Genomic DNA, 27,427 nt, shown 5'->3' with positions numbered 1-27,427 from the left:
GAATTTAATAAATGCCTCTTTAATGACCAAGTCTTGACAAAAACTCTGTCATTAGTGTTAGAAAGCTGGAATTTATGGCACCATTGCCATTTAGAAACCTTTTGTGTCAAAAGCCAATGTGCAAAGATGCATCATTTGGTGTAAAATACTCAAGTTCGTCTACTAAGTAATGAAAAACGTAATGAAAAGTCTTTCAACCACTTTCAAACTTAAACCACATCTAGATATATTTATGACTGGGGGAAGCTGAGGGATGTTTTTCACCCACAATGTTTGCTGCAAACTGTACAGTGTAAGTACATCCATCTTTATGATTGCTTTGTATGGTATTAAAACATTCAACAATTATAAAATACATTTAAAGGACCAGGTGAACCTTTTGGTACAAACACTCCTCTTTGATGATGGTCCATTAGTTCAGGATAATAATGCCCCTATACATGTTGAAGGTCACAGCTGTAGACCTTCCTACTAATCAAACAGAAGCTTCATTTGAGGCAGATAATCAATAGTTTAAAGACCAAGACCAATCAACTAAACAAGTGGAATCAGGTGTTGCTTGTGCTTGGTTGGTATTAAAACCTGTTACCATACTTGCTCTCTGTGGATAGAGTGGGATATCCTTGGTGTGGATGATGTTGGTTTTACCTAGAATTTTTCACCTATATGTATATCACAAAAACAAAATTTTTAAGTCTAGGAAAGCCTGTTAATCCATTCTAATCTTGATGATGTTACAGTTCAGGAAACACTGGAAAATGTCCATCCTTGATCATCCATCAACCTCAGCCAGTATTTCAGGTTTAGATTTAGGTTTAATTACAATCCTTTTTCACATATGTGTAAAATAATTACATTATTCACCTTACATTAAAATATAAATTCACTTGTCACCACGTCCATTGCAAGTAAATATTCCATCTTCATCTTTGACCAGTCAACTGTCAACTCTCTGTATTTTAACTATTCCCTTAAATTCCCTTGAAGTTCTTGGCCCAAAAAAAAGTAGCTCCACTTAACACTGTTCCTCCCCTAAAGAATCTGTGTTGTCCCCCATGTCCACAGATGCTGAAGGCATCCGTATTTTCCCACGAGCACTTCCATGAACGCTGCCGTGGCCACTGCTATGGCCCGGGTACAGGTCCATGGAGTTAGAGATAGACTGTACAGAACGATCCCGGTAGTAGTGGAAGGCCTCTTCGTCCAAGAAGGCCTGCTCCTCGCGAAGACCTTGCTCGAAGAGCTTGCGCTTGTGCCGGAATTCAATCACCGTTTTGGTGTAGGAGTTGAGGGTGGTGACTGAGGCGGCCATGCAACAGGTGAAGGAGCCCCAAGCCATGCTGAGAAAGGAAAAACACAAAACAATTCAAAGCTATAAGCTCATTTAGCACAAATAACTTATAAGTTACTTTATTTTTGCAAGTATTATTTTTCTGTAACTGAATATACAGAACACATGGTTCACTAGAAGTTACTATATGAACTATAATCACTAACAAGAAATTAGGCAGCAAAGTTAGCATACATTATATAACCACCACCAACTATATATAAGTCACCACCACCAATGCCACCAAATAAATAATGTATGTTTTTATAAGTATGTTTAAAACCCAGCAGATCTTTATATTTTTTGAAGGCTTTTTGGACAAAGATGTACTAAATAGTTGCAGATATTATTAAATAAGCAATACTGCCTTGACAAACGTGATTAATGTTGACAGTAATCAAACTCAGCTTACAAAATTGGATTAATTACATTTGGATGCGTTTTAATGCACATTTTGCACCTATGTTCTCTGTGTGACTGCACATTTACAGCAGCTGTATTATTTTAATTATGAACAGCAGAACCCACACACAGCTGTCTGTCACCCTTCGTTCAGTTTTACTACCATTCCCAGAGTTTACTGTTAGTCTGGTTTATTAGTCAGTTTTTATTAGTCAAACAGTCTGGAAAAACTGGGACATTTTGTAAAATTCAGTAAAAACTATCATCCTTTTTTTTGTCCAGCATCAATCATTGACCTTGAAAATGCTTTTTAACCAAATGGGCTGTAATAGCCACGAAGGACTTACATTACCACAAATGGTTTCTAAATTGGAGGTCTAACGAGCTCATGGTCAGCTATTCAATCACTTTTGGCCATGAAGTGCACCATTCAGCCCTATCAACAACGTTTACCAAAATAACACATATCAGAATAAAAAGTTCATCTTTTATATTACATTACCTTCCCAAAAATAGTTCTCTAGATGTTTTTTATGAGAGATTAAAAGGCCTTAAATTCTAGAAATAGTAAGTTAAAAAAAAAAAACATCAAAGTGAAATATTTTCAAAACATGAACTGCAATTACCCTCAGATCTCCCAGTTTCTAGCTTACACATTTCAAAGGACCAACTAAATAAATAAATCCCATGTAATGAAGATGTGGGTGAATAAAATCCTGAAAGAAACTGTCCAGATGGCAAAAAAAACAAATGAAGCAACTTCATCCTGGGCTAATGGATGGCAGTAGAGCATCTGTGGTAATTCAGCCAGTGTAAACACCACTTTCATGCCTGTCAGAACCCAGCGTGCATGTCGAGAGCTCTTATCCAAGCACCAAAATAACACAAATGATTTTGCTGGGAATTGCACTTTATAAATGTACGTAGCTCTATAAACAGAGAGACTAATACATACATCTATTTTCTCAATGGATCGTTCTCCATGAATGAAGCTGGATTCATTCCCTCAATGTTATTTAGTAAGTGGAATACACCGAACTGGCATAACATTATGACCACTGACAGGTGAAGTGAATAATACTGATTATCTCTTCATCACAGCACCTGTTAGTGGGTGAGATATATTAGGCAGCAAGTGAACATTTTATCCTCAAAGTTGATGTGTTATAAGCAGGAAAAAAATTGTGATGGCTAGACGACTGGGTCAGAGCATCTCCAAAACTGCAGCTCTTGTGGGGTGTTCCTGGTCTGCAGTGGTCAGTATCTATCAAAAGTGGTCCCAGGAAGGAACAGTGGTAAACCAGCGACAGGGTCATGGGGGACCAAGGCTCATTGATGCACGTGGGGAGTGAAGGCTGGCACGTGTGGTCCGATCCAACAGACGAGCTACTGTAGCTCATATTGCTGAATAAGTTAATGCTGGTTCTGATAGAAAGGTGTCAGAATACACAGTGCATCACATTTGCAGGGCTGTTTTGGCAGTAAATGGGGACCAACACAATATTAGGAAGGTGGTCATAATGTTATGATCGGTGTAAATGCAGCATATAGCAAAAAGAAAGCCCAAAATTAAAGCTCCTTCAATGAAGTAACTCTAGACATTTTATTTTGTATTGTGATATAATTTAAATAGATAAATTTTTAGTATATTATTACGGCCTACGTATCCTCAATGTGGAGAACTGAATTGAATTGAATTAAAGATCGAATCGATCATTAGAATTCTTACTAGAAATAAACTAATCTCAATTTTTGACCCTGACCTGGATGAAGCAGTTGATGAAAACAAAAGAAAACATACATACATGCAGACATACATTTTGGCTTCTTGCTTGAACATAACCTGCAAGGTTTTGCTCTTACATTTACACTATTTCACACTATTGCAATTATAGTTAAGATTTACAAAAAAGTAGTGAAGAACACACAAAAAATATTTATCAACCAAAAAAGTCCATTAAAATCCCAAGGCTGCTAAGACATACACGTCTCCTGTGTGCACTTAACTTTAACTGTATATAATCAGAATTAGACATTCGGCAGAAGAAGACCATTTTTACTTCAAAGGCTCTTTAAATAGCTAAACACTACATCTGTTCCCGCAAATGCAGAAGTCTAAAAAGTTCAATGCGACCGTATACAATTCTTTATTGTGGTGCTTCAGTTGCATTTTTTTTTTTCAGTTCCTCTACAACTTTTCAGCGCCTGTGTGAATTAGGGCCATCAGATAGAACTAAACATTTCAACAAGCTCTTTGTGATGTGAGTCTGTTTTGCAGTGCTTGTCTTTGAGGAAGGTGAACATTAATGGGAATGGATTTTTACTGATAGCAGTGCATTAGAGTGAAATGTGTCTGGTACAGAATTAGGGTCATACACCCACACACCTGCGACTGCTCCTCTCTTCACCAAGCTCATTTAGCGTAATTCATTAGTCCACATTTCCAATGAAAATGTGTCACATAAAAAACCTTTTCCTGACTCTTTTTCTTTGAGGTACGACCCTGTCAGATAGGAGTTTAGAAAATGAAACCTTTTATGATTGTGTGTTATATCCAGTTGAAGGGGGGCATGGTAGCTCAATGGGTAGCACTGTCACCTTACAGCAAGAAGGTCCTGAGTTCGATTCCCAGGTGAGGTGCTCTGGGGCCTTTCTGTGTGGAGTTTGCATGTTCTCCCTGTGTCAGTGTGGGTTTCCTTCGGGAGCTCCGGTTTCCTCCCACAGTCTAAAGACATGCAGTCAGATTAGTTGTAGATACTAAAATTCTCCTAGGTATGAATGTGTGTGTGCCCTGTGATGGACTGGTGACCAGTCCAGGGTGTTTCCTTCCTTTTGCCTTTTAGCAACAATTACTTCAGCTGAGCACTTGTATAAATTGCCTTTATTTTTTCCAAATAGCCATGGAGAAATTTTAGCTCCAATTCTAGCTTAAAATTTTACAAACTCTCGATTTATAACCATAAACCCTTTGTTTCAAATCTCACCAAATCAGAGATTAAATTAAATATAATTGTGTTGTCTTCTCTCTAGGATGGGTCACCTCAAGGATTTCTTTCTTGCCACTCTTCAGACAATGTTCATTGTAAAAACACTACAGAAATCAATTTGACTTGCCTTTAAAAGTCAAAGCCATATTTCTAAGCCTGTTTGTAAACAGTTAAAAAGGTATCATTTGAAAAGTAAGAAAGGTGACTGACCAGAATGACCAGCCATAGTCCCACGTGTGCGGTCTCCAGTCTTCTGGACCGAGACTAACTGTGATCTGAAACACTTGGGTGTACATCATGTGAGCCACCATTCCCAGCAGACCTAAAGAAATATACCACAAAAAAGAAACACAACCACTTGACTTCAGAAGAAAATAAATGAATAAAAGTTCCATATTCCCAAGTCTTAGGAAGAACATTTTTAGTACACGGATGTCTTAACAAGAACTGTCATTATGTTTGGTGACCGCATTTTATAGCAGAAACTCAAGTTCCCTTTCTGTAATTAAATGTTGTTTAATGATCTAAAATAATTGAGTGTAATAAATTTAGCAATAACAGAAGTGCTTCTAAAAGGGGCAATTTATTTTTCACACCACTGAAGCTGACGGTTTCTTTTGGTCCAGCTGAAATGTAGGTGTAATTGTACACTGGGGATTTTTAGAGTGGAGAGAACACAGTATTTGGACGTAGGAGTCCTCGTAGGATTATCTGGATTTTTTGGAGTAGACTTGAATGTTTAATATGCCAGAAGCCTACACTGGGTAAAGATTTAATGAGTTAGTCTAAAACTTCGCTGTTTCTCTGCTGACTGCATTCACATGCAAGCCAGAAGTCCCTGATTCAGTTTTTTTCTTCATCTGTGTGATCAGCAGCAATTTTCAGTCAAGGTTTAATGAGCAGAGACTTTTTTAACAAGACAATCTCTAAACAAATGGTTTGTTAGGCCAGTTTGACTGTGGATAGTGTCACTCATATACCATTTATGAATCAACCATTAATAGATTACGAGTAAATGATACTACCACCGGCATATTTAACAGTGTGTATGATCTGACTTCGCAGTTAGATTGTCACACAAGCCACTTAGAAATCAGGCCAAAAACTTCCACGTTAAGCACATCAGACCACAAAACTTGATGATCTGCAAATACTTTCGATAAGGCCTTCCTTCAAGACAGAGTGGCAGTTTGTATCACAGTAGTCATAGGAAACAATTCTCTTTCTAGTTTGTCAAATGAGTATAAAGGGCAGGCCTGAGGCTGTGTGATTTTAGTCTCATACTCTCGTCGTTTCTTAATAATGGGCTGAATTAATGCCAGATATACAGTACGTTAGGAGTCTTTGAGATAATCTTGACTCTTTCTCTAGTCCTACGCTTCTCTATGATCAAATTCCTGATTTGTTGTGTGGGCAGGCTCCTCTACAGTATACTGGCATCCCTTACAAAAATATCACCTGATTACTCTTTTTACGCAGTTGTTGACTATCAACAAATGCAGCCGATTCGAGAGGTTCAGTGTTAATTTGGTGTAATTTTTTATTCAACACAATGCCCCAGTGTGTTATAGATCAAATAAAAAAAATTCTCATTTATTTGTTACAGTATCTGAAGGTGAAGCACTGTGCAGACAGTCTTTTCAGATGTTGATTGATAGTACCGGCATGAACCCTTTTAATCTGCGTCAGCTGGCTGAGCCAAGGCTCATCTCTGGGCTGGAGATCTTTTTCTGAACGGATGCTGCGGCTGGAATTACTAAGTATTAAAGGCCCAAATGAACAGAACTGAGGCCAGCTGGGCAAATCAAATAATCTCAATTCAAAAAGGAGCAGCTGTTCCTGGCAATTTGACAGCAAGGTTTCGAGGAAGGGAAAGAATCTTTGTTACCAGTGGCAGCATTTTACTAAAACTTACATATGGCATCATGATGCCACTATGTTAATGTCTGTGTGGCATTTTATAGAGTCAATTCCCAGTGGTTAAATCTGATTAAAATGTTCAGTATTTGCATAAATAATTTCATGCCACATTTGGAACCTGGTTTAATTCCACATTCAACCCTGACCAGGAAAGACCTGTTAGTTAAAAATGAATGAAATTATTTCTGAGGATTCTGTGGTGGAGCTCAATGTATTTTAAAATGTGCTAAAGTGCACCCTCGGAGCTTCCTCTGTATTTCCTCCATTCTTGTACAATGCTGTGATTTTTTTACCCAGTGGAAATAGGTGTAAGAATGAAATGTATCAGTATGTGTGAGGGTATGAAGTGGATGTTGGTTTACCTGAGAGCACAGTAAAAACAGCAGCGAAGGCGTTCAGCTTCAGGCCATCAATCACGTTGCTAGAATGAAACAGCTCCAAGCACATCAGACTAAATCCAACCACCAGCAGCAAGATATACAGCACCTCCGAGACCACTGACAGCCAAAGGACACCTGCAACACACACACACACACACACACACACCGTCACCACCACCACCATCACATCATCATTCTGTCAGGTCTGTTCAAAATGTCACATTCAGTCTTTATAATTTAGATAATAACATAAAATGACAAAAATTAACAAATGAACTTGATAAGAATGAACAGCAGCAAGCTCAAAACTATTAACTCCTTTTGACATTTTATTGATTTTGACATTTCTGATTGCTTTCTAATCAGACAGGAAATAACAAAAAGGCAATCTCAAACTGAAATGGTCAGTAAAGCAACGTACAATGTTTAAAACATGATTAAAAGTCCTAAAAATGGGTGGTTTTCTAAATTTTATTAGTAAATTTAAATTGTACTAATTGTACAAATTTTATTGTACCTAAATTAATAAGAAGCTTTTTTTCTTTTGTACAAGATGTCAGATTCTATCCATGTTCTGCAATAAAACTTGTTATGAGTGCAGAAAAAAGCGTAGCTTAGTTTAGCCTGAGGGCTAAACAACAACAGTGTTTATCTGATGCTTATGCCCCGCACGTGTGGCGCAAATCAGACCAAAAGAGCAGAGCAAATAACCACAACATGCACCTCAGTGTCTGGATACTGAAGCTTGTTTGCTTAAGATGCAATGTTAGGAATTGCTGGTAATCTGTAGCAGGGTTACATCATGAGCTGAAGCTTTGGTGTGATGCTCTGTTTATTTATAATGATTTTACATCTCTGCTCGGGGTTTATGGCTCCATTTTTCTTTAAAAGAATAAAGTTGTTAAAATATAGCAGTGAGTGAAAGGTGTCAAAACACACTCCAAAAGCTTAGAATTTCACCAAACCACAGTTAAAGTCATTATTTCCAGATAGGGTGCCAGTAAAATATCTACCTACAAGTGCCTGGTGTGCTTAAATTTCTCCAAGTGACAACAGTGACAGTTCATTCAGGAAGTCACCATAAAATCCTAGAGAATCATTTAAAGAGCTACAGAGATATATTGCCTCGGATAAGGTCAGTGATCATGGCTACATATCATAATATAAAAAGCTCAGGCTAAAATTGGATTCAGGAAAGGGTAGCCAATGTTAACCCAGTAAAATATCAGCATTTGTATGAAGCACCTAGGAAGATTTTTCCATAGAAAGATAAACAAACAACTTAATTATGTATTAAATCTGGTACAAAGCCAAATATGGTTTAACGGTGTAGGGACCTAGATGGTATTCAGAAATCAATAAATTCAATAGAAAAGTCTTGAGGGGAATGTAGGATCATCCGTCCATGAATTAAATCAACAATCTGAACAGTCCTTAGCTTTACTGTACTTGCAGTTTTCTGGATAAAATTATGTAAACTGGATCATATTCTGTGTATTACTTTGCCTATATTTAAGCATTACTTCCCAACAACTACTGTGGGATAGAAGTTCACTTGTGGGTCGTTTTGTATTTCAGCAAAGTATGTAATCAATTTGTTAAAAAAATTTTTTGGGTTTAAAGTCTGAGACCACTGGTGAAAAAATATACTATGAAGCATTTATCACAAATTTAATACAATCACCAATCATATAACCAGCTAAACAATTTAAGTAAAAAGTCTTTAAAAAGATGAAAAGGTAAAAGTTATGAATTTGTTCTACATTTTGTTCTAATGACAGCATGCACCTAGTTACTGAATTCTTGCCTGTTTTTAAGTGCCTCATAAATGTTTAATGGGGTTCAGGTCAGGTGACCATGAAGGAAATTTCATAACAGTCAGCACTCCTTAATGTTCTTTGGTGTTTAGGTAATTGGTGCTAACAAGCTTTAAGTTTTGACATTGTTGAAGAAACATGTTGTAGAAGCGTTTCACTGGTGTCCTTAGACTTTTGATAGAGGTTGAGTTCAAGATAAAATAAGAGTAGGTTGAGCTTAAGGATTTAATTTCTTCAAGCATTAATGCTTACTGATCTAGACAGAGTTTATATTCTCTATATGTGTTAGTAAAACTTTGGCTTGAGCTGAGTTTCATCTGTTTGATAATATAATATCCTGAAAGAGTCCAGCTGTATGATCAGGCCATATTAAATAAAAGTATTAGGGTTTGTAAGAAGGGAAGTTAGACAGTAGCTGGGATGCTTTTCAATTTCTTTCTTTGTTTGGATTCCTGATCCAGGCTTTATTAGATCAACTTCAAAATCTGTTTTGATATTAATTCTAGTCATTTGGGTGGCAAAGCAGTCCAAAATACTAATCCACCACTGAGAGTTTGAGCTCTCGAGTTCAGATCTCAGCAGGACTACTGGCCTGGCTGGGCACTCAAAGACACGATTAGCCATGTCTGATTAGCCGAGGTCTGATAAATTCTCCTGTATGGCAGCTTTTCAGATTTCCTCCTTTTACCAAAGAAATCATTTTAAATTGCTGGAACCCTGAAAGTCACACTGGTGTCTCATGCAGAAATTGATTTCTGTCTGTAAACAATCAGAAAAAACTCTAATCAAACAGTCTCAGGAATGTTATTACCGGATCTATTAGCAGTCTTCAGTGCGTCATCTTATTACAGTACTGAAATAGAGTGCTAGTGTTGCTTGGGTCCTTATCATTAGCTTTGTGGCTGCAGTATGCTTTCTCTGTGAGTAGCCCAAAACAAACCTCCGAACAGTCGGAGATTCTTAAGTGCCAATCAGACAGGGGGTTGGTAGTAAACATACAGTAGTAATGGGTATATTTGTACTTTTTCAACACACTCAGAACACCTAATGTAAAAAGAAAAAAAAACTTATTATGGCTTTATGTAGCAAAGCCACAAGTTATAAATAGTAATGCACAGACGGATTACACCTATTACTTTAACCTAAGTGTAACACTATGGGCTATGATGAAGGGGGCGGACACACACGCAGAGATGTATTTAACAAAAGAGTTTAATAATAACAAAGACAAAGACAAACTAACAAGACCTATGCTAAATGCTAACCTAAACTAAACATACATGAACGATACTAAGCTATACTAAACCCTAAGCTAAACAAGAACTAGATTAAGACAAACAGGAACAAAACTAAACAAGGCATGAACAGTTACTAGCAGACAGGACAAACAGACAGGGGCTAACAGGAGCTAACAGACAGAACTAAACTACAGAGCTAACAAACAGAGCTAAGGCTGACAGACAAAGGCTAGACAGACAAAGGCTAGACAGACAAAGGCTAGACAGACAGACAGACAGACAGACCTAAGGTAAATTCAAGCAAAACCAACCCAACAGAACAGAGTCACATCAAAAATAGTCTCCGCTCGCCTGTTCCCCAGCTCCCCTCTTAAATCCTCTGTAATGAAGTGCAGTTGGGACAATTTGGAAGTGGGGACCAATCACATAAGGGGCGTTGGCTCTAACACATGCTCCTGGAGAGGTGGGTGTGGCAGATGCACCTGAGTTCCAGGTTCCAGGAGCACGTAGAGGCTGGAATCATGACACTAAGTTGCTTCGATTGTATCCTGCCTTAAAAGTGTCTGTCAAATGCATTAACGTAAATGTGAAATCTTGCCAGCTGATCACCTGAGATAAAAGCTGCACCCACAACTTCTAATTCAGAGAGGGACTTTTCCAGCATTCTGACTGTCTGGGGGCATTTTGTAAGGATGGTTGTATAAAACATGCTTTTTATATGCTGTATTAATTTTACATTCTGACCTGGATGCACATGCTGCTCTGTAATTTCACTTCTGATCCGATTATATTTAGCATATTTTTTTCTCAAGAAAGACATGCAAATAAAAATGGATATAGTCCTAAAAGGGCTTTGGTTTCTTGATTAACATTAAGATGATTATCTTTTTTTTTTATAGGACAGTCCAGTCTAGATCTGAACCTACTGGACTTCACCTTCTCTTACCTGTCCATGGTTATAAAAGTTCAGATTCTAGTGAGAAGAATCAGGTGTTAGAATGTGATAAAAACAACCAAAATTGTGATGTGACAGCAATGTGGGAAAAGTTCAAGGAGCAGTTTATTATCTGTCCTTATTTTTCAGCAGCTATCAAAACAACACCATCAATCTTCCTTCCAGCTTTATCAATGCTCTTCTTAAACATTTATCTTCCTAACATTTAAATATTTAATGTTTTCCCATTTTATGTATTTTTTAAAAGCATTAAGAAATGAAAATTAGCCTTAGCTTGAGCAGGACGTACATAAGTGTCAAAAATGTCACAAAGTCTTCACTGTTTAATTACATTATTAATACTCATAGAACAATTCACATTCACACTTAATATTTAAAAGACAAAAAATGAGGAGACATTTAATGAAATATGATCATTGCAATAATGTTTTAATGCTTTCTAATCATACAGTATTTTTTACTGTATAAAACAGGTCTCTTTGTGATGCACACTTAAATAGATGAAAAATCTTGAACGCAACCATAAAACTCTCAACTCAACTCTCAACTTTATTTATAGAGCACTTTAAAAACAACAACAGCTGTGACAAAGTGCTGTACATAGATAATTATAAAACATAAAACAAACACTAGAAACAATGAGAAGTATCATGCTGGATTGAAAGCCAAGGAATAAAAATGGGTTTTAAGACTAGTTTTAAAAATAGCCAGTGAAGAGGCCTGTCTAATATGCTCACAATCTAAGGAAATTTTACAACAAACTTGCTAAAATGTCTAATTTTTAAAAAGGTTACTAAGCCATTACTAGAGATCTGTATGATTTACATAAAGATTCCAAAGAAATATCTGAAGAACAACAAATGTATTTAACTAAGGTCAGTGTCCAAAATGCTAATGATAATGACAATACAAAAACGGCCAGATAAAAATTGCAATCATGGCAGGGGGGAAGACATAGCAAGGAGGAAACCACTGCCAATCAAAAAAACATCAATGCCAGTTTGACATCTGCAGTAAGTACCTGGATGATCCATGAGCCTTCTGGGATTATGTTCCATATATATTCCATATATATCTTTATGTCAACATACCAACAGTTGAAGTTTAGGGTGTCAGGAACTAGAATATTAGCTGTTAGTGAGGTAACAGTGAATTCCACTTTTTATGAAAACAAACTGGGGGAGAATGTGATGTCATGTGTTCATGTGCTGACACTGAGGTGTAATTGTGGCACTGCAGGGCAATGACTCGAAATACAAAAGCAGGCTTACATTTGAATAAATTAAATAAACTGCACCCAATAGAGATGCTGTGGTGAGACCAGAGACAGTCAGGCATGCTTGTGCTTTATTTACTAAAGGTCTTTGTGTTTAGTGTTCAGGTGCAGTCATTGTTGCTGAAGGTGGTGCCATCGATTATTTAGATTTAGAGGGCAAGGACTATTTCACAAGGCTGTTTGAGTTCAGAAAAACAAAACAGTAAAATGTTTTACAACAGAGGCAATCCGATGGGGGCATTTACTTTTTACAGCACTGTATTGTGTCCTGACAGCGTTCGTATTGTGTTGTGTTAGCTCTTTAGTCTAGCCTAATCTCCAGTTGCCTGATATATTAATGTACAATTCCCTTTGCTGAATGCTGACTAAGGAACTGGTGTCACAGTCAGCAGGTTCCGGGACTTCACGTACCGGTTTATTATCCTCAGGCTCATTGGTTTGCTTTATATTCTTCATATGTAACAAAGATAGGTGCTGAGTTTCTGCTCGTTCTATCCTGAGTGCCAGGATGTCAGATCTATCCGATCAAATGAACACTCTCATGAATAAATCTTTATCTCACACTTTCCTCCTCCGTAACTCTCAGAAGAGAAAGCTGGAGGAGACAAAGATGGCATGGCAGGGGTGGCATAGTAGTCTTGTTACTTTTTTTAGATTTCTTCAACTTTTTATTTTGACTGAATGATAGAAACATGTCTTTGTTTAAAAATAATAATAAAAACCTTTGGACCTTTTGGACTTCTAAAAATATGTTTGGTCAAAAAAACATCTCTAATGTTTGGTTGCAAATCTTTTTTCACTTTTGATCTTGATTAGCTGCTTTTGATAGCCAACAACAAAATATCCTATTATAGTTCAACCAAGTTTATTGGTTTGCCAGCACATACACCAATCAACCATAACATTAAAACCACCTCCTTGTTTCTACACTCACTGTCCATTTTATCAGCTCCACTTACCATATAGAAGCACTTTGTAGTTCTACAATTACTGACTGTAGTCCATCTGTTTCTCTGCATGCTTTGTTAGCCGCCTTTCATGCTGTTCTTCAATGGTCAGGACCCCCACAGGACCACCACAGAGCAGGTATTATTTGGGTGGTGGATCATTCTCAGCACTGCAGTGACACTGACATGCTGGTGGTGTGTTAGTGTGTGTTGTGCTGGTATGAGTGGATCAGACACAGCAGCACTGATGGAGTTTTTAAACACCTCACTGTCACTGCCGGACTGAGAATAGTCCACCAACCAAAAACATCCAGCCAACAGCGCCCCGTGGGCAGCGTCCAGTGACCACTGATGAAGGTCTAGAAGATGACCGACTTAAACAGCAGCAATGGATGAGCGATCGTCTCTGACTTTACATCTACAAGGTGGACCAACTAGGTAGGAGTGTCTCATACCAGCACAACCCACACTAACACACCACCACCATGTCAGTGTCACTGCAGTGCTGAGAATGATTCACCACCCAAATAATACCTGCTGTGTGGTGGTTCTGTGGGGGTCCTGATCATTGAAGAACAGCATGAAAGGGGGCTAATAAAGCATGTAGAGAAACAGATGGACTACTGACTGCTGATTAAATGGTCAGTGAGTGTGGAAACAAGGAGGTGGTTTTAATGTTATGACTGATCAGTGTACTTCATGTAGTGTTCACATATTACCTGGTCAAAGATATGTGGACATGTCTCCTAACACATTTCATGATTGATATCATGTTTTCTTTAATGCTTCATGTCAGTTAGTGCATCAAACATGCAATCACAGAGACAATCAGAACGGAACATTTACTTTTTCATATCACAGTATAGCCACAACTGAGGCCACAGTCTGAAGGGCAACAAGATGTGCTGTCTTTGGTTGGTGGTGTGTAATGTCGGATGAGCCATCACACAGTTCTAATGACTTTCATTACTCACCTCTCTCTGACGCTGGAGCCAGATCAATAAAGCTCCTGCATTTCTCGCCTGAAAAAAGAAACACAAAGCAACAAACACATTAACATGTGCATCCCACCCGCTTTCAAACAATCATCATTCTGTTTCGTTCCAAAGTGCCTATTTTCTTACAAAAGGTTTCTTAACATTCAATGTTGATATAACTTCTCTAATATTAAAGTCTTGAGGTATAAAATGCTTCAGTTATTTTTCTTTGTCATGCATTTAAAAATGTTTTTTTCATACTTGATGTTGGAAAGTGGAAATTTAATTGCATGGAATGAAGTGTTGGTTTTTAAGAAGTAGTTTTATACGAGGATTTTTATTCATCATTACTAAAGCACATTTATTCTCAATAAAAAATCTGTCTCTGTCAAATCTGCTAAATCTCAATAAGTTAACAATGACAGGGTCACTATATAAGTCTGAATAGCGTTATGTTTAACCCGACGTACAGGTGTGTGTGTGTGTGTGTGTGTTTAAAGGAGATGAAGTGAATTCTCTTTGTGAATACAATGAAAGTCAGGGCGGCACGGTGGCTAAGTGGGTAGCACTGTCGCCTCACAGCAAGAAGGTCCTGGGTTCGATCCCCAGGTGTGGCGGTCCGGGTCCTTTCTGTGTGGAGTTTGCATGTTCTCCCTGTGTCCGTGTGGGTTCCCTCCGGGTGCTCCGGTTTCCTCCCACAGTCCAAAGACGTGCAAGTGAGGTGAATTGGAGATACTAAATTGTCCAAGACTGTGTTTTAACCTTGTGAACTGATGACCTTGTGTAATGAGTAACTACCGTAACCGAAGTGTAAAACATGACGTTAAAATCCTAATAAACAAACAAACAAACAATGAAAGTCAAAAGTCAGAGACCACTATTTTGCCCTTTTTCTTGAATTTAATAGAATGTATGTTATGTATGTATGTATGTATGTATGTATGCATTACAAATCATATAATCAGTGTAACAGTTTAAGTTACAGGTCAAAAGTCCATCTTTACTCTATAAGACATACATAAATTTCAGATTTATTTAGTATTGATGCCCATATTTACGGCTGCAAATCTTTTAACATAAACAAGCTTCTGAAAAGTAGATCAGATCTGTGTGTTCAAAGTCACCTGAGCAGGTGCTTCATTAGAAATGATTAGACTCAAGAAAATCTGACCTTTTGTACAGCGGAACTGACAAATCCACTTTTCACTCAAATTGCTATGCTTATTATAAGATTTGTAAGGAAAAACATTTGAGAAATTTCCTGTGTTTTTACACACACTACATGCTAAAGTGTCATACACTATATGCTAAAGTATGTGGACACCCCTCCTAATTATTTCAGGTCTTTTAGCCACACCCACTGCGAAAAGGTGTCTGAAATCAATTAAATCAAATAAATAATATGCATTATTTTATATGCTTTGAGGCATAAGTTGGCAAATGGGAAAGGCTCTTTTTTGCACCTCTGTGCACAAAGCAACATCTACAAAAACATAGCTTGATGAGTTTCAGTCTTCTGTACAGACTTCTGACCTTGTCTCCAATGAGCATCTTCTGGATGTTAGAACATTAATTGAGAGCCAGGTCTTTTGGTACATCAGTACCTGACCTCACAAATGCTCTTTTGACTAAATGGCCTCAAATTCTAAACAGACTGTGCCTGTAGGGGAGGGACAGCACAGGGTTCCTTTTTTTTTGCTATTTTGAACTCGGGGAGTTCAGAATCCCAGTGCTGGTGTGCTAGTGGATTGTCCCGCTTAAACAGGGTTCCTTGTCGCTGGTTCAAGTGCAGCGTCTGCTGACCGATTAAGGCACCCACACAGGGGGCGGCTTATCACAGATGGTAGTGCATGGTTCCGTACAAGACCCTGTCAGCTTCTGGCAGGTGAAAAGAACTGACATGTCGGGGCGCATGATAGCCTCGTCCCCCTCGATTGGAGGTGGGGTGGCGGCAGCAGCGAGACAGAGATATGTTCCAATTGGCCATGACTGAATTGGGAGTGGGGAAGGAAGGAGGGATGGCATATTAATGTCAAATTGCCTTTGTATACTGTAACCTTGGTAAATGTCAGCCTTATTTAACTTAAGATGCAATTCCATTAATAAAGCTCAGCAGCCAGACAAGCAACCCAAACCACAAAAAGAAATACATCTGGATTTGTTTTTGGCAACTGTGCTGTAGTCCTGTCTCGAGCAAGACTTCCAATTATACTTGTGAGAGCGATGTGAAGCGTTACTTTTTTTTTCATGATGCCAAGCTTTAATCGAAAAAAGTCAGCCTGTATAGGCCAATTGAAACGTAAATCGTTCTCCGGGGATGAGACATGAGGTCACACAGGGGTCAACCCAAGTCTGATACTTCTTCCTAGAGACAACATAAGGCACACTAAATATCTGATCATCATCAGATTTAATCAGTAACCTGATTACTCAAGTAATGTATACAGCATAGACCACTACCTGAAATCAAATTACAGCCATAACTGGATTTTAATCGATGGATTAAGTTAATTAACAACTTGATTTTAGTCCAGTGTCTGTGCCGTTCAGAGCATGCACTGTATATCCTGTCCTGTGGGGCTAGCAGCTAACAGGCATAGCAACTGAGCATGACTACACCCACCTCTGTTTAATGATGGGTAGTTTACATTTTGACACAGACAAAATGTCTCCAGGTTCAGTGAACTACTGATTTTTTACAGGTAATAGCGCACCTTAATGCTCTAATTCTAGGGGTATATATTTTTTATGACCATAGCTGCCAAATATATTTACTTTATGGTCTCAGTTGTGGTCAGCAGATATGTACAAATTGTTATTCACTTTTATGTCCTGTACATACATTTCTTGTACAATGCTACAGCTAAACTATTTTTGTCTTGAAAAATATATAGTAGTTATTTTTACTTTATTTAAGATAGTGTACACACGTTTTAACAGGCGGACATTCACGTCCTGTGTCTTAAGCTTCTTCAGTTGTTTAATCATATTAGAAATCAACCTTGGCTCCCAGTTCTCACTGGCAGTTTTTGACCTCATTTTGCCGATTGCTAGATGCTATTGAGCATTCCAGACCTGAAGTGGTCAAGGTTGTTGCACAAATAACTGGGCGCTTGTATTATGAGCGGAGCTGCTGGATGACAGCCATGACAGCCACAAATAAACAGGTCTGCTATGATTTACAGGCTGCTGGAATATGGGTGACACTGTCCACAGTCAAGCAAGCTTAGCATTGTCATGGGTTTGGACGCCTCAGCTGCTGAGGCATACAACTGTGACAAAATACAATGCAAGCAATAAAGTTTTACGGGCCTTGCTCAGGAAATGTGTCCCGCTGGACAGATGTATTCCAAAAACCACAATAAAAAAGTGTCCAATTAGGAGCTGCTGGAACACCCACGGTCAGTTAAGCTTCCTATAAACTGCTGCACATTATTAAACCTCCTGCTCCAGAATCAGCATCTTAAAACATTTAATGCTGATCACAAGGACAATGAAAAAGCAGAAGCACAGGATTATTTCTTGCATTCATTCCACAAATCAGTATTTTAAAGCTCGAGATCAACAAACTAAGCAAGTAGAATCAGGTGTAACTCAAAGCTGATTTGTATGAGAACCTGTATTAGTTACTGACACCACATTGAATTGTATTATTAAATTTGTGTTCTTTGACTGTATGATACAGACACAGTGACATCACCTGTCCAGTTTTTCTTAATATTGGTTGTTTTCCTTCTTAAATTTGAGATAAAATCCTTTTTTTCTGCTACAAAAAAGTACTGTTTAAAGATGACATCAACGTTATAGATTTGTTCTAGTGTATATTCAATACTTAGATTACACACAACCTGCTGAAATATGTCTCTCTCTAAATACAGATCAGAACTGTCCAGACTGTTCTCTGTGGTCCTTTATGGATGGGAAAGCTGGACAATAAAAATGTGGGACAGGAAGAATATCGATGATTTTTACCTCTGTTGCTGGTGAAGACTTTTAAAAGTAAAACAGACAAACAAATGCCTGTACATTCTCGACCAAATCAAGCCTAACCTCCTACTCGAATCCCAGATTATGAAACTGAAGCTCTTTTATTATGGACACATTGTGAGACAAACTAATTTATTGGAAAAGACGATTATGCTTGGAAGAGTTGAAAGTAGAAAAGGAAGAGGATGACCAGCAACAAGATGGATAGATGATCAAGCCTTTAAGAAGCCAGAAGACCCAAAGTGAAGAAACACTATCTATATGGTCACCAAGAGCCGACATCGACTTAAACTGAATAAATATACAATAATTAAGTGGTGTCAATGTACTCCTTGAAATTCTTATCTGAATGTAAATATTTTGTTGCAAAATTACGTCCATATACTTTTGGCCATAGATGATAACAGTGTCCTGGGTAGCACTGTCACCTCACAGCAAGAAGGTCCAGGGTTTGATACCCAGGTGGGGCGGTTCGGGTCCTTTTTGTCTGGAGTTTGCATGTTCTCCCTGTGTCTGCGTGGGTTTCCTCCAAAAGCTCCGGGTTCCTCCCACAGTCCCAAGACGTGCAAGTGAGGTGACTTGGAAATACAAAATTGTCCGTGACATGACGTTAAAATCCTAATTAATGAATAACAAATAAAGTGTCCTAAGTGATGTGTAATATTACAATAGTTTGCACAAGAAGCATGCTCTGTCTCCTACCTCCTGTGTGGATGTTCTCCTCGCACGAGTGCCAGATCCCCGCGTGGAAGCGGCGGAACAAGAAGCGATCGTCGCCGGTCTCCCAGCTGTAGTGCACTTTGCTCGGGTCGGTCTCGTTGGCACCGTAATCGATGCAGTGGTGGCGCCGCTCCTTGTTGCAGCTCGGTTTGGGAACGCGCTGGGTGCCCTCGCACCAGTACGCCGTGCAGAACGCGGTGCTGGACAGCAGTAGCGCGAGCAGGTTCAGGGACACCGAGAGCAGCGCGCGCCACCGCCGGCTCGTCTTCATGACGCACGAGGAGCGCGCGGGTTCATTCACGCACCGAGCGTGAAAAAATAGTTGACCAGGAGTAACAGGCGCGCACGCGAGGTTATTCACGCGCTGACCGAGACAGGCAGAAGCACGCGCGGGCTGCTTTACTGCTTTACTCACTGACCAGTAGAGACCAAAGCGCGCGCTGACCAACCGGGAGTGACAAATGCGCGAGAAGCGATCACGCGCTGTCCTGGAGAGACTGAAGCGCGCGCGGCTTTATTTACACAGCGAGGTGCCCGTCGACTTTTCCATGCACCGTCCAGGCTCGGGGAAATAAAGGGAAGATGTTTTAGCATGTGACTTCAGTTAGAGCGTGCACATACTGTATATGGAGCTGCTTGAGCTGTGCGAGCGCATCTCTCTCTCTCTCTCTCTCTCTGTCTCTCTCACTCACTCACTCTCTCACTCACTCTCAGAGGGGACTGGGCTCCAACTCAATGTAAAATGTTTAAAAATCATAAGATCAGGGTACTGATCTTAATCTAGTTAAGCATCAACAGACAGACCTTGACATTTCTGAAATCACACCTCTGCTTGCCAGATTTATTTTTTAAAGACCCATTAGCCAATTAACCAAATGTGCCTCATATGCAAAATTAAAACCTAGGGTGCTATTACAAAAGTTTTGGTCCATCTAAGATGAGCTTGGGCCCAGAGAACTGCAGCGTTTCTTCATAGAATTAATATCTGGCTTTCTTTTTGCATAATAGAGTTGTGTAATAGGTTGCATTTTTTAATGCAGAGGTGCACAGTGTTGAGTTACTCAGCCTAGGATGCTATTACAAATCTACAGCGTAAAGTTGCCAGTCTTTTGGTCCATCTGAGATGAGTTTGGGCCCAGTGAACTGCAGCATTTCTAGAATAGAATTAATATTTGGCTTTCTTTTTGCATAATAGAGTTAAATAATATGTTGCATCTCTTGATGCAGAGGTGCACAGTGTTGAGTGACAACAGTTTTCCAAAGAACTCACAAACCCATCAAGACGCTTTTGAGTTGCCCTGCCAAAGTAGTGATATTACCCATGTTGAGCATCAACAGAAAGACCTCAACATTTCTGAACTCACATCTCTGCTTGCCAGATAACCTGGCAGATAACCAAATTTGCCTCTCTTGCAAAATTAAGACTTCCCATCCAAAAACTCAGTGCAAAGTTGCCAGTCTTTTGGTCCATCTGAGATGAGCTTGGGCCCAGAGAACTGCAGCGATTCTGCCTAGTCTGGCTTTCTCACTGAATAACATAGTTAAATAATATGTTGCATTTCTTGATGCAGAGGTGCACTGTGTTGAGTGACAACAGTTTTCCAAAGTACTTCCAAACCCATGTGGCTTTATTTATCACAGTAGCATGATGGTTTCTCATGCAGTGTCTAAGAACATGAAGGTCACACATATTCAATAGTGGTTTCCAGCCTTGCCCTACATGGATTGAGATTTATCTGTACTCCCTAAATCTTTTCATAATATTATACAATAATGTGGGTGGCACAGTGGCTCGGTGGGTAGCACTGTCGCCTCACAGCAAGAAGGTCCTGGGTTCGAACCCCAGGTGGGGCAGTCCGGGTCCCTTCTGTGTGGAGTTTGCATGTTCTTCCCATGTCTGCGTGGGTTTCCTCTGGGAGCTCCGGTTTCCTCCCACAGTTCAAAGACATGCAGTCAAGTTAATTGGAGACACTGAATTGCCCTATAGATGAATGGGTGTGTGTGGGTGTGTACATGTGTCTGCCCTGCCATGGACTGGCACCCCATCCAGGGTGTTACCTAGTTTAAGTTGAAGCTGATTAAGGAATAAAGCTGATTTACCAAGTAAACTCAAGCAACTGCTTAATTAATCCCCTACAGCAGCTTTATAAATCAGATGCAGAGTAGTTTATTCTGGACGCTCGGATCTGTGTTTGTTTTAAGGGCCAATGACTCTTAAAGCACAAGTATGTATTATTTAAAAATCATGCAGATTCAAAGTAGTAAATGCAGTTTTACTTGAGAACATTTACAGTGTTTTCTTTCAAACATTTTTAGAAAGAGCATGCCATGCTACCTAGATGTTTGCAAAAATATAAATAAACTGTATTTCTGGCACCAGTCTATTCATAGCGTCCTATTGCTATCCTTGGATTGAAAATACAGGCAGAGCTAAAAGATGCTGTTTGACCCAGCTGCCCTGAACTCCTCATTATTTCACAGTCGTACACCAACACTGGAGCCTGACACGTACGTGGGCTGCAAGACAGAAACAAAGCAAATATAAAACTTAAACCCATCTTGGGCATCATTTCCATAAAGAGAAAGCACTATTGATTGATTTGAACAGCCCACTGTCTCAGTGGTGGTGGCAAAACTCCCACCACACAAATTTGTCATCTCACCCGTTATATCCTCTTTTCTAATCAATAAAACGCTTAACGTGTAAAGTGCAGTCAGTAAACAGCAATGTTTTACAACCCTCTTTTAATAAAATGATAACTGGCATATTAATGACCTGTTTGAAAAATTTTAATAAAGATTCTTGAGATTCTTCACATAGTTTTATAAAAGTTTTAAATGTCAGTAATTTTTCACTAGGCTACACAGGAAAACAGGTTTCTGCTGGGTTACAAATATACATACAGCACACCTAACGTTTGGTTATATGTCCGTTAGATTAACTCCATATTAGAGTGGCTAACACTATTCTATGTTATAAAATGTTAACAGATATGAGATTTTCTCATTATTTAAATATAATCTGGCATGTACGAATATATCTCTTATCTATCCATACCCTGACTTTTTCAATCTCACTTTATTTCATTTCACTAGCAAATGAAATGATATTTTTGCTGAAAAAAGAAAAGGAAATATGGAATGAGGTTTACGGTGAAAGTCATTTGGCATCAATTCCACGCTTGGTAATCATTTACAATGCTGTTTTCACTGCAAGTTCTTCAGAAAAACTGGAAAGGTTGCATATTTTGACCAGTTTAATGACATTTATGCAAATTACTTTGCTATGCATTTGTAAAACATTGATAAGCTGAATCCAGCGCTGCCTATCAATTTCAATGCCATTCGAGAACTTTCTGTCATCATGTGGTTGCAGGAATACTTTGGAACTACTTGGATTCCTGCATTAATTACTGGTCTGATCATAATAAAAAGTTATTTTAGACCATTCTGTGATTTCTTGCATGAGCAGTTCTCTTAGGTCACAGCGTTTCAGTTGGATTAATACTGCCGGGACTCACTTGGCAATTCCGAAATATTTTTAAACCATTCTGTTGTAATTTACTGGTGTGTTTGGCTCATTGTCTTGCATCAGCTTTAAGTAAGTCGATGTTTTTTCAGTGCTCGTTAGCTGTTCAAACTTCAAGAAGGCAAAGCAGCCCCAACCCACAACGCCCCCTCCATCATGCTTCACCCTTGGGAATTTCTGGTGTTAGTCTTCCAAACAGCACTGCACATTTCTGCTAAAACCTTTGTCTTATCTATTACAGTAATATGTTGGAATACCCAAGCAGTATTTAGCAAGTATATTAAGTTTCACTGTGGTTTACTCATAGTGGACATATAAATCAAAACTTGCTTTGTCCTTCTTTTCACTATTTTATTGACTGCTTACACTTTTGAACATTACTTGAACATCAGAACAAAGTAGACAGATTGTAATGTGTATATTTAAATAAAGTTGTAAACTAGCTTTAATCTGTGTTGCAATACAGCTCACAAAGTAATCTGTTCCAGACACTTTAAAAGTTAATGAGAACACTTTTTCCTACTGAGGTCCAGCCTGAACCACCCTGGCTCAAGGTTAGTTTCATGGGCATTTCATAATGACTGAAGTGTCAGAAGTTCAGGAGATTGGCACAGCGCTCCTGGGCATTTCATATGCCAGCAGTGCAAGGTAGTTTGGATTAAAGCCATGTCTGGACTGCAGACCATTTTTGGCACACAGCAGGACAGATGTGCAACCAAAATCTGGTCTCCTTTTTCTAACCTTAGACCCTTGTAAAGCACTGGTGTTACCATGTGAATAAAAATATCAGGAGACAGTATGACCTTCTTTCTAACAATGACAAACAGCTTTTTTGTTTGTTCTACAGGTCTTGATTCAGATTCTTTGTTTCTAATATTTAATATTTATTAAATTAATTATTATTAATTATTCTAATATTTATTCAAAGCTGTTTGGCTGATTCTGAATCGATCGTTGACAATGTTGGCAGTTCAGATTTAGTGTGAATCCTCAGTGGCTGTACTGATTAAATTCAAAGCTTCTGTAGATTGAGGGGATTGTTGCTTCAACTGCCTCTCTGGTGTGGATTTAGTCATTTATATTCTGAATGATCGGAAGAATCAAGAAGGAGGGAAAATTGAAAGCAGAAACAAGTCAGGTACAGAACTAGAAAGGTACTGAAAGGTAAAAAGGGAGAAGAGACATGAAGGGGAATGAACAGAGAGGAGATAAGTGTGGAAGTTAAGATGGTGTACTAAACAGATGAGTGGAAAGGACAGATTAGATGAAAAAGAAATTAGGACAAGGGGTGGGCACAGAAAAAAGGAGATATGCAAAAACTGGACAAAAGTGAAAAATGAAAATGAAAATGGACAGAAGAAAGGCAAGACATGTTGTGGAAGGGGTGGGGGCAGGAGACAAGGAGGACAGGACAGAGGAAAATAAAGGACAGGAGAAAAGAGAACAGCTGCTATCTTGCCCCCTCTAATAAACCCTGTAGATTGATAGAGAAGTGCACAGACAGCTGCTTATGCATCACTTTCACTTTCCTATAGATACTGAAGTCAGGGGCGTTTTAGAAAGAGGGATAAATCTGGTCCTGGCATGAGACAGCGAGTGCACAGCCCGGACTGATCCGTCTTTCATTCGCTGATTGCTGCTTTCCTGATTTCAGTTTTTTTCTTCATCAAAAAGCCAATGTCTTTTCATCTGGATTTCATCCACATGGTAAATGAGACGTCCGTGTAATACTGTCAGTGACGGACTGCTCTCAGACGAGGGATCAGAACACAGGCTCGCAATTATTTTGGTACCTTTATTATATTTTGATTTAAAATATGATATAACAGACATTATGTGGCCAAAAGTATGTGAACACACCAACTAATAATTAAGTTCAGGTATTTTTCAGTCCATTTGACTGAACATTTGTGGCTAATCGCAGAATTGCTGTACAGTTACATGAAAACCAAAATGCTTTATCATGTGCAAAATTATTAAAGGCGTATGCAAAAAGACTACTTGTTGTAATAGTTAAACATGACTTAATAAACAAGGGGTTCCTAATTGCAATTGCGTGGACACTTGCACTACCACACACCTGCTCTGACACTCGTGTGGTCACTGGCCAATTCTTTTCACCTGCCAGCGATGGTTTCTTACAGAGAGCCATATGGTGCACAGAGAATCATTGTATGCTTCATGTTAGTCATCCATCAGTGGTGCTTGTGCCTCAACCAGACAGCAGAGGTTGCATTTCTGCAGCGGCAGTCAGAAGAAACCCAGTCAACAATTCCTCCCCAACCAGTCATGCCCCAGCCATGAAGCACAGCTAAATTTGAACTCAAAAGCTTGAGCTCTCTGTGAGGATGCGCTATTAAATTTAACTGTTTTTTTGTTCTATTAGATGTTTTGCTTTTTAAAAGAAAACTGTGTGTCTGGTTTAACTTCTGCTTTAGCAGCTCTACAGCTTGTCATAATCAGATTTCTATTTTCAGTGAGGTTCTCAAGGATGAATCTGAATTATTCCAACACACACACACGCACACACATGCTGGTTTGCCAGACTTGTTTAGTTTATAACTCTCCATATCAGCTATGGCATAAGAGAATGAGCTCCCTGAATCTCATATACGCCTCTGAAATAGGGGAAGGACAGCCGGGCCGAACAAACACACAAAGGCATCCATCAGTTATCGGAGTGGCGCTATAAATCTCCTTCTTTTCACCAGCCAGCCCAGCAAGACCATTATAGTACAATCTACTGATATGCCGCCAGTCCAGGATACATTAAAGTCATGTGGTTACAGGAAAACACTTTGTTTATTCAATTCACCCATTTCTTAATCAATAAATGATAAGCTAGAGTCTGTGCTAACCACCAAACATGCACTGTTAACTTGATTGTTAGGCAGGCAAACCAGTAAGCTCTGATGTTTCTACTTATTCATTAGCTGATTAGCTTGCTGGCTAACTGCATTTTCATATTCAAGTAAAGTATAAGCTTCATCTGAAACATTTAATTTTACTTAATGATATTTAAAATGAGAAAAGTCATTGTGGTGAAGTTCTTTTTATCTTTTTATTTAAATACACCATTTTAAACCAATAAAAGCTTCTGTCTAGAAACATTTTCCCAAGCATCATATAGTAGTGCAAAATAACAATACACGTGGCTTTTCCACTCTAGTCACACTTATGCTATTGTTAGGCTTTTTAAAATAGAAATCCTTACAAGCCTTTCCACAATTCATCTCCAGAATGCCAAGTGGTCCCTTTTGTCAGGCCTGGCCACTGTAGAAGTTAATGGAGGAGCATTCAGGCACAACACATGTTGTAAAGAAAGAAGAAGTTTGTCCCTAACAGGAAAACATGACAAAGGCAGGCAGAGGATCAATATTTAATCTGTGATGTGCATCTCAGATTCAGTAATCCAATATTTTGTTTTCTGTGTATTATCCACCTGAGATGCCTTAGTTCTCTAAGACACAAAACAAGATTTAATACAAATTATTCTTGAATACGTTTATAGATTGAGAAATGAATGAGGTGTAAACAGAGGGAATACACCATAGACTCTGAAAATGGTAAATAATGAATGAAAACAGGAATGATCATGTGTTAGCTTGCAAAACCGATAAGTCATAAATAAACACAGAAAACATGAAGGGGGTCTGTTAGTGTATTCTAAAATGTTTCTATGTTGATGACTGTTTTGAGGGAGTTTGTTCTCCGTGTCAAGTAATTGCTGACAGCCTAAGAGATGCATGTAGCCCCATACCTGTGGTGTTATAAAGAATAAACCTTTTTTCAGAATACTTAACCAAGGTAGAACAATACTGTGGCTCAAGTGTCATAAAAAGCAGCCCAAAGCAGAGAGAGGATAGAACTGGTAGGCAAACACATTTGGCAGAGCAATAATAACCACACTTCACGAGATCACCAAGAAAGACCCCAGCGAGGAAACACAGATATCCATGCAATCATCTCACAAAGGCATAACCATTAAAAGCCCTTAGCAATCACAAAACCACAAAGAAAACACACAGAGAGGAGGACGGAGAACCAGAGAGTAGCTGGATTACCCCTAGTAACTGTAATTTTTGTGTTAATTTCACCTATTATTTTTAATAAATCATTATCTGTATTAATGATGTATTGGTTATCAGATTAATGTCTTAGTCATTAAACATTTTTATTCTATATAAGTAACATAATTCTTTGTTTTGTGTAAATACTATAAGTGTTTTCTTCAGTATATTGGCACTGACAGAGGACGACTCATATTGGTTTTTGTCCTTTTAAGAAATGGAGGATCATTTGTGCTGCTGCCCACAAACTCAATGTGCTGCATATCATTTTTAAAACATACACTTTACAAGCAAAGAAGAAAAGCGTCTGTAGCTCGTCTCCAGCTTTTCTCGCTGGTAATTGCGATGTGGAACTAAGCCTGGCTGGGGAAAAGAAAAGCACTTCTCCCCAAACAATTAAAATCTGTGCATGTTCAACCCGCTGCAAACGCCAGTGGTCTTATCACATCCGACACATTTACTTTTGGCTTCGGAGCAATCCAGGCGAGAGCAGATGTTCACATCTGGTCGATGGGCCAGTTTAAATATCAAGCACGATCTCTGGCATTCTTCAGTACCTTTTACTGCTTACTGGCTAGTGAGTCTGGACTTGGACAACTGGACAATGACCTATTTTTTCAGCGTATGTAAAGATGAATCAAGAATATGATTCTACACACTAGTACAGAATATAAATCTGACAGCATCTGACTCTAGAACAGCAGAATTGTCCAAATAAACCCGATGAAACCCTTTTTGAAACCCTATGTCATCCATGTGCTTATCTAACATGTGAAACTAAGCTACATACTAACTTGATGTCTTTATGATGATCCACTTAAAGATCTGCTTTAATTCAATTGTATGTGATAGTGTCTTACCCTCCTCTAAAGCTCTGAATTAGGATTGATTT

General features: G+C 38.8%; 1 protein-coding gene across 1 annotated transcript; it reads right to left on the bottom strand.

The window, feature by feature from the left end:
- Window positions 1–1,015: 1,015 nt before the first annotated feature.
- On the bottom strand, window positions 1,016–19,254 carry gsg1l (gsg1-like). The gene is made up of 5 exons (XM_063018944.1): window positions 18,919–19,254; window positions 14,227–14,274; window positions 7,002–7,154; window positions 4,930–5,041; window positions 1,016–1,340 (listed from the first exon to the last, which is right to left on the bottom strand). Exons 1-5 carry the CDS (start codon window positions 19,205–19,207, stop codon window positions 1,016–1,018), a joined length of 927 nt encoding a protein of 308 aa, XP_062875014.1. The 5' UTR covers window positions 19,208–19,254.
- Window positions 19,255–27,427: the final 8,173 nt, after the last annotated feature.

This window comes from Trichomycterus rosablanca, chromosome 22, assembly GCF_030014385.1.
Source record: "Trichomycterus rosablanca isolate fTriRos1 chromosome 22, fTriRos1.hap1, whole genome shotgun sequence".
Classification (NCBI taxonomy): domain Eukaryota; kingdom Metazoa; phylum Chordata; class Actinopteri; order Siluriformes; family Trichomycteridae; genus Trichomycterus; species Trichomycterus rosablanca.
The sequence above is the reverse complement of the archived record's forward strand: the minus strand, read 5'-3'. Positions and strand labels throughout refer to the sequence as shown.

Excerpts from the sequence above, each read along its gene's own strand:
- gsg1l (XM_063018944.1), bottom strand. The coding sequence starts at position 19,207 with ATGAAGACGAGCCGGCGGTGGCGCGCGCTGCTCTCGGTGTCCCTGAAC. Across the intron at positions 7,155-14,226 it reads GGCTCCAGCGTCAGAGAGAG|GTGTCCTTTGGCTGTCAGTG; the intron begins GTGAGTAATGAA and ends TGTGTGTTGCAG. Across the intron at positions 1,341-4,929 it reads GACTATGGCTGGTCATTCTG|CATGGCTTGGGGCTCCTTCA; the intron begins GTCAGTCACCTT and ends TTCCTTTCTCAG.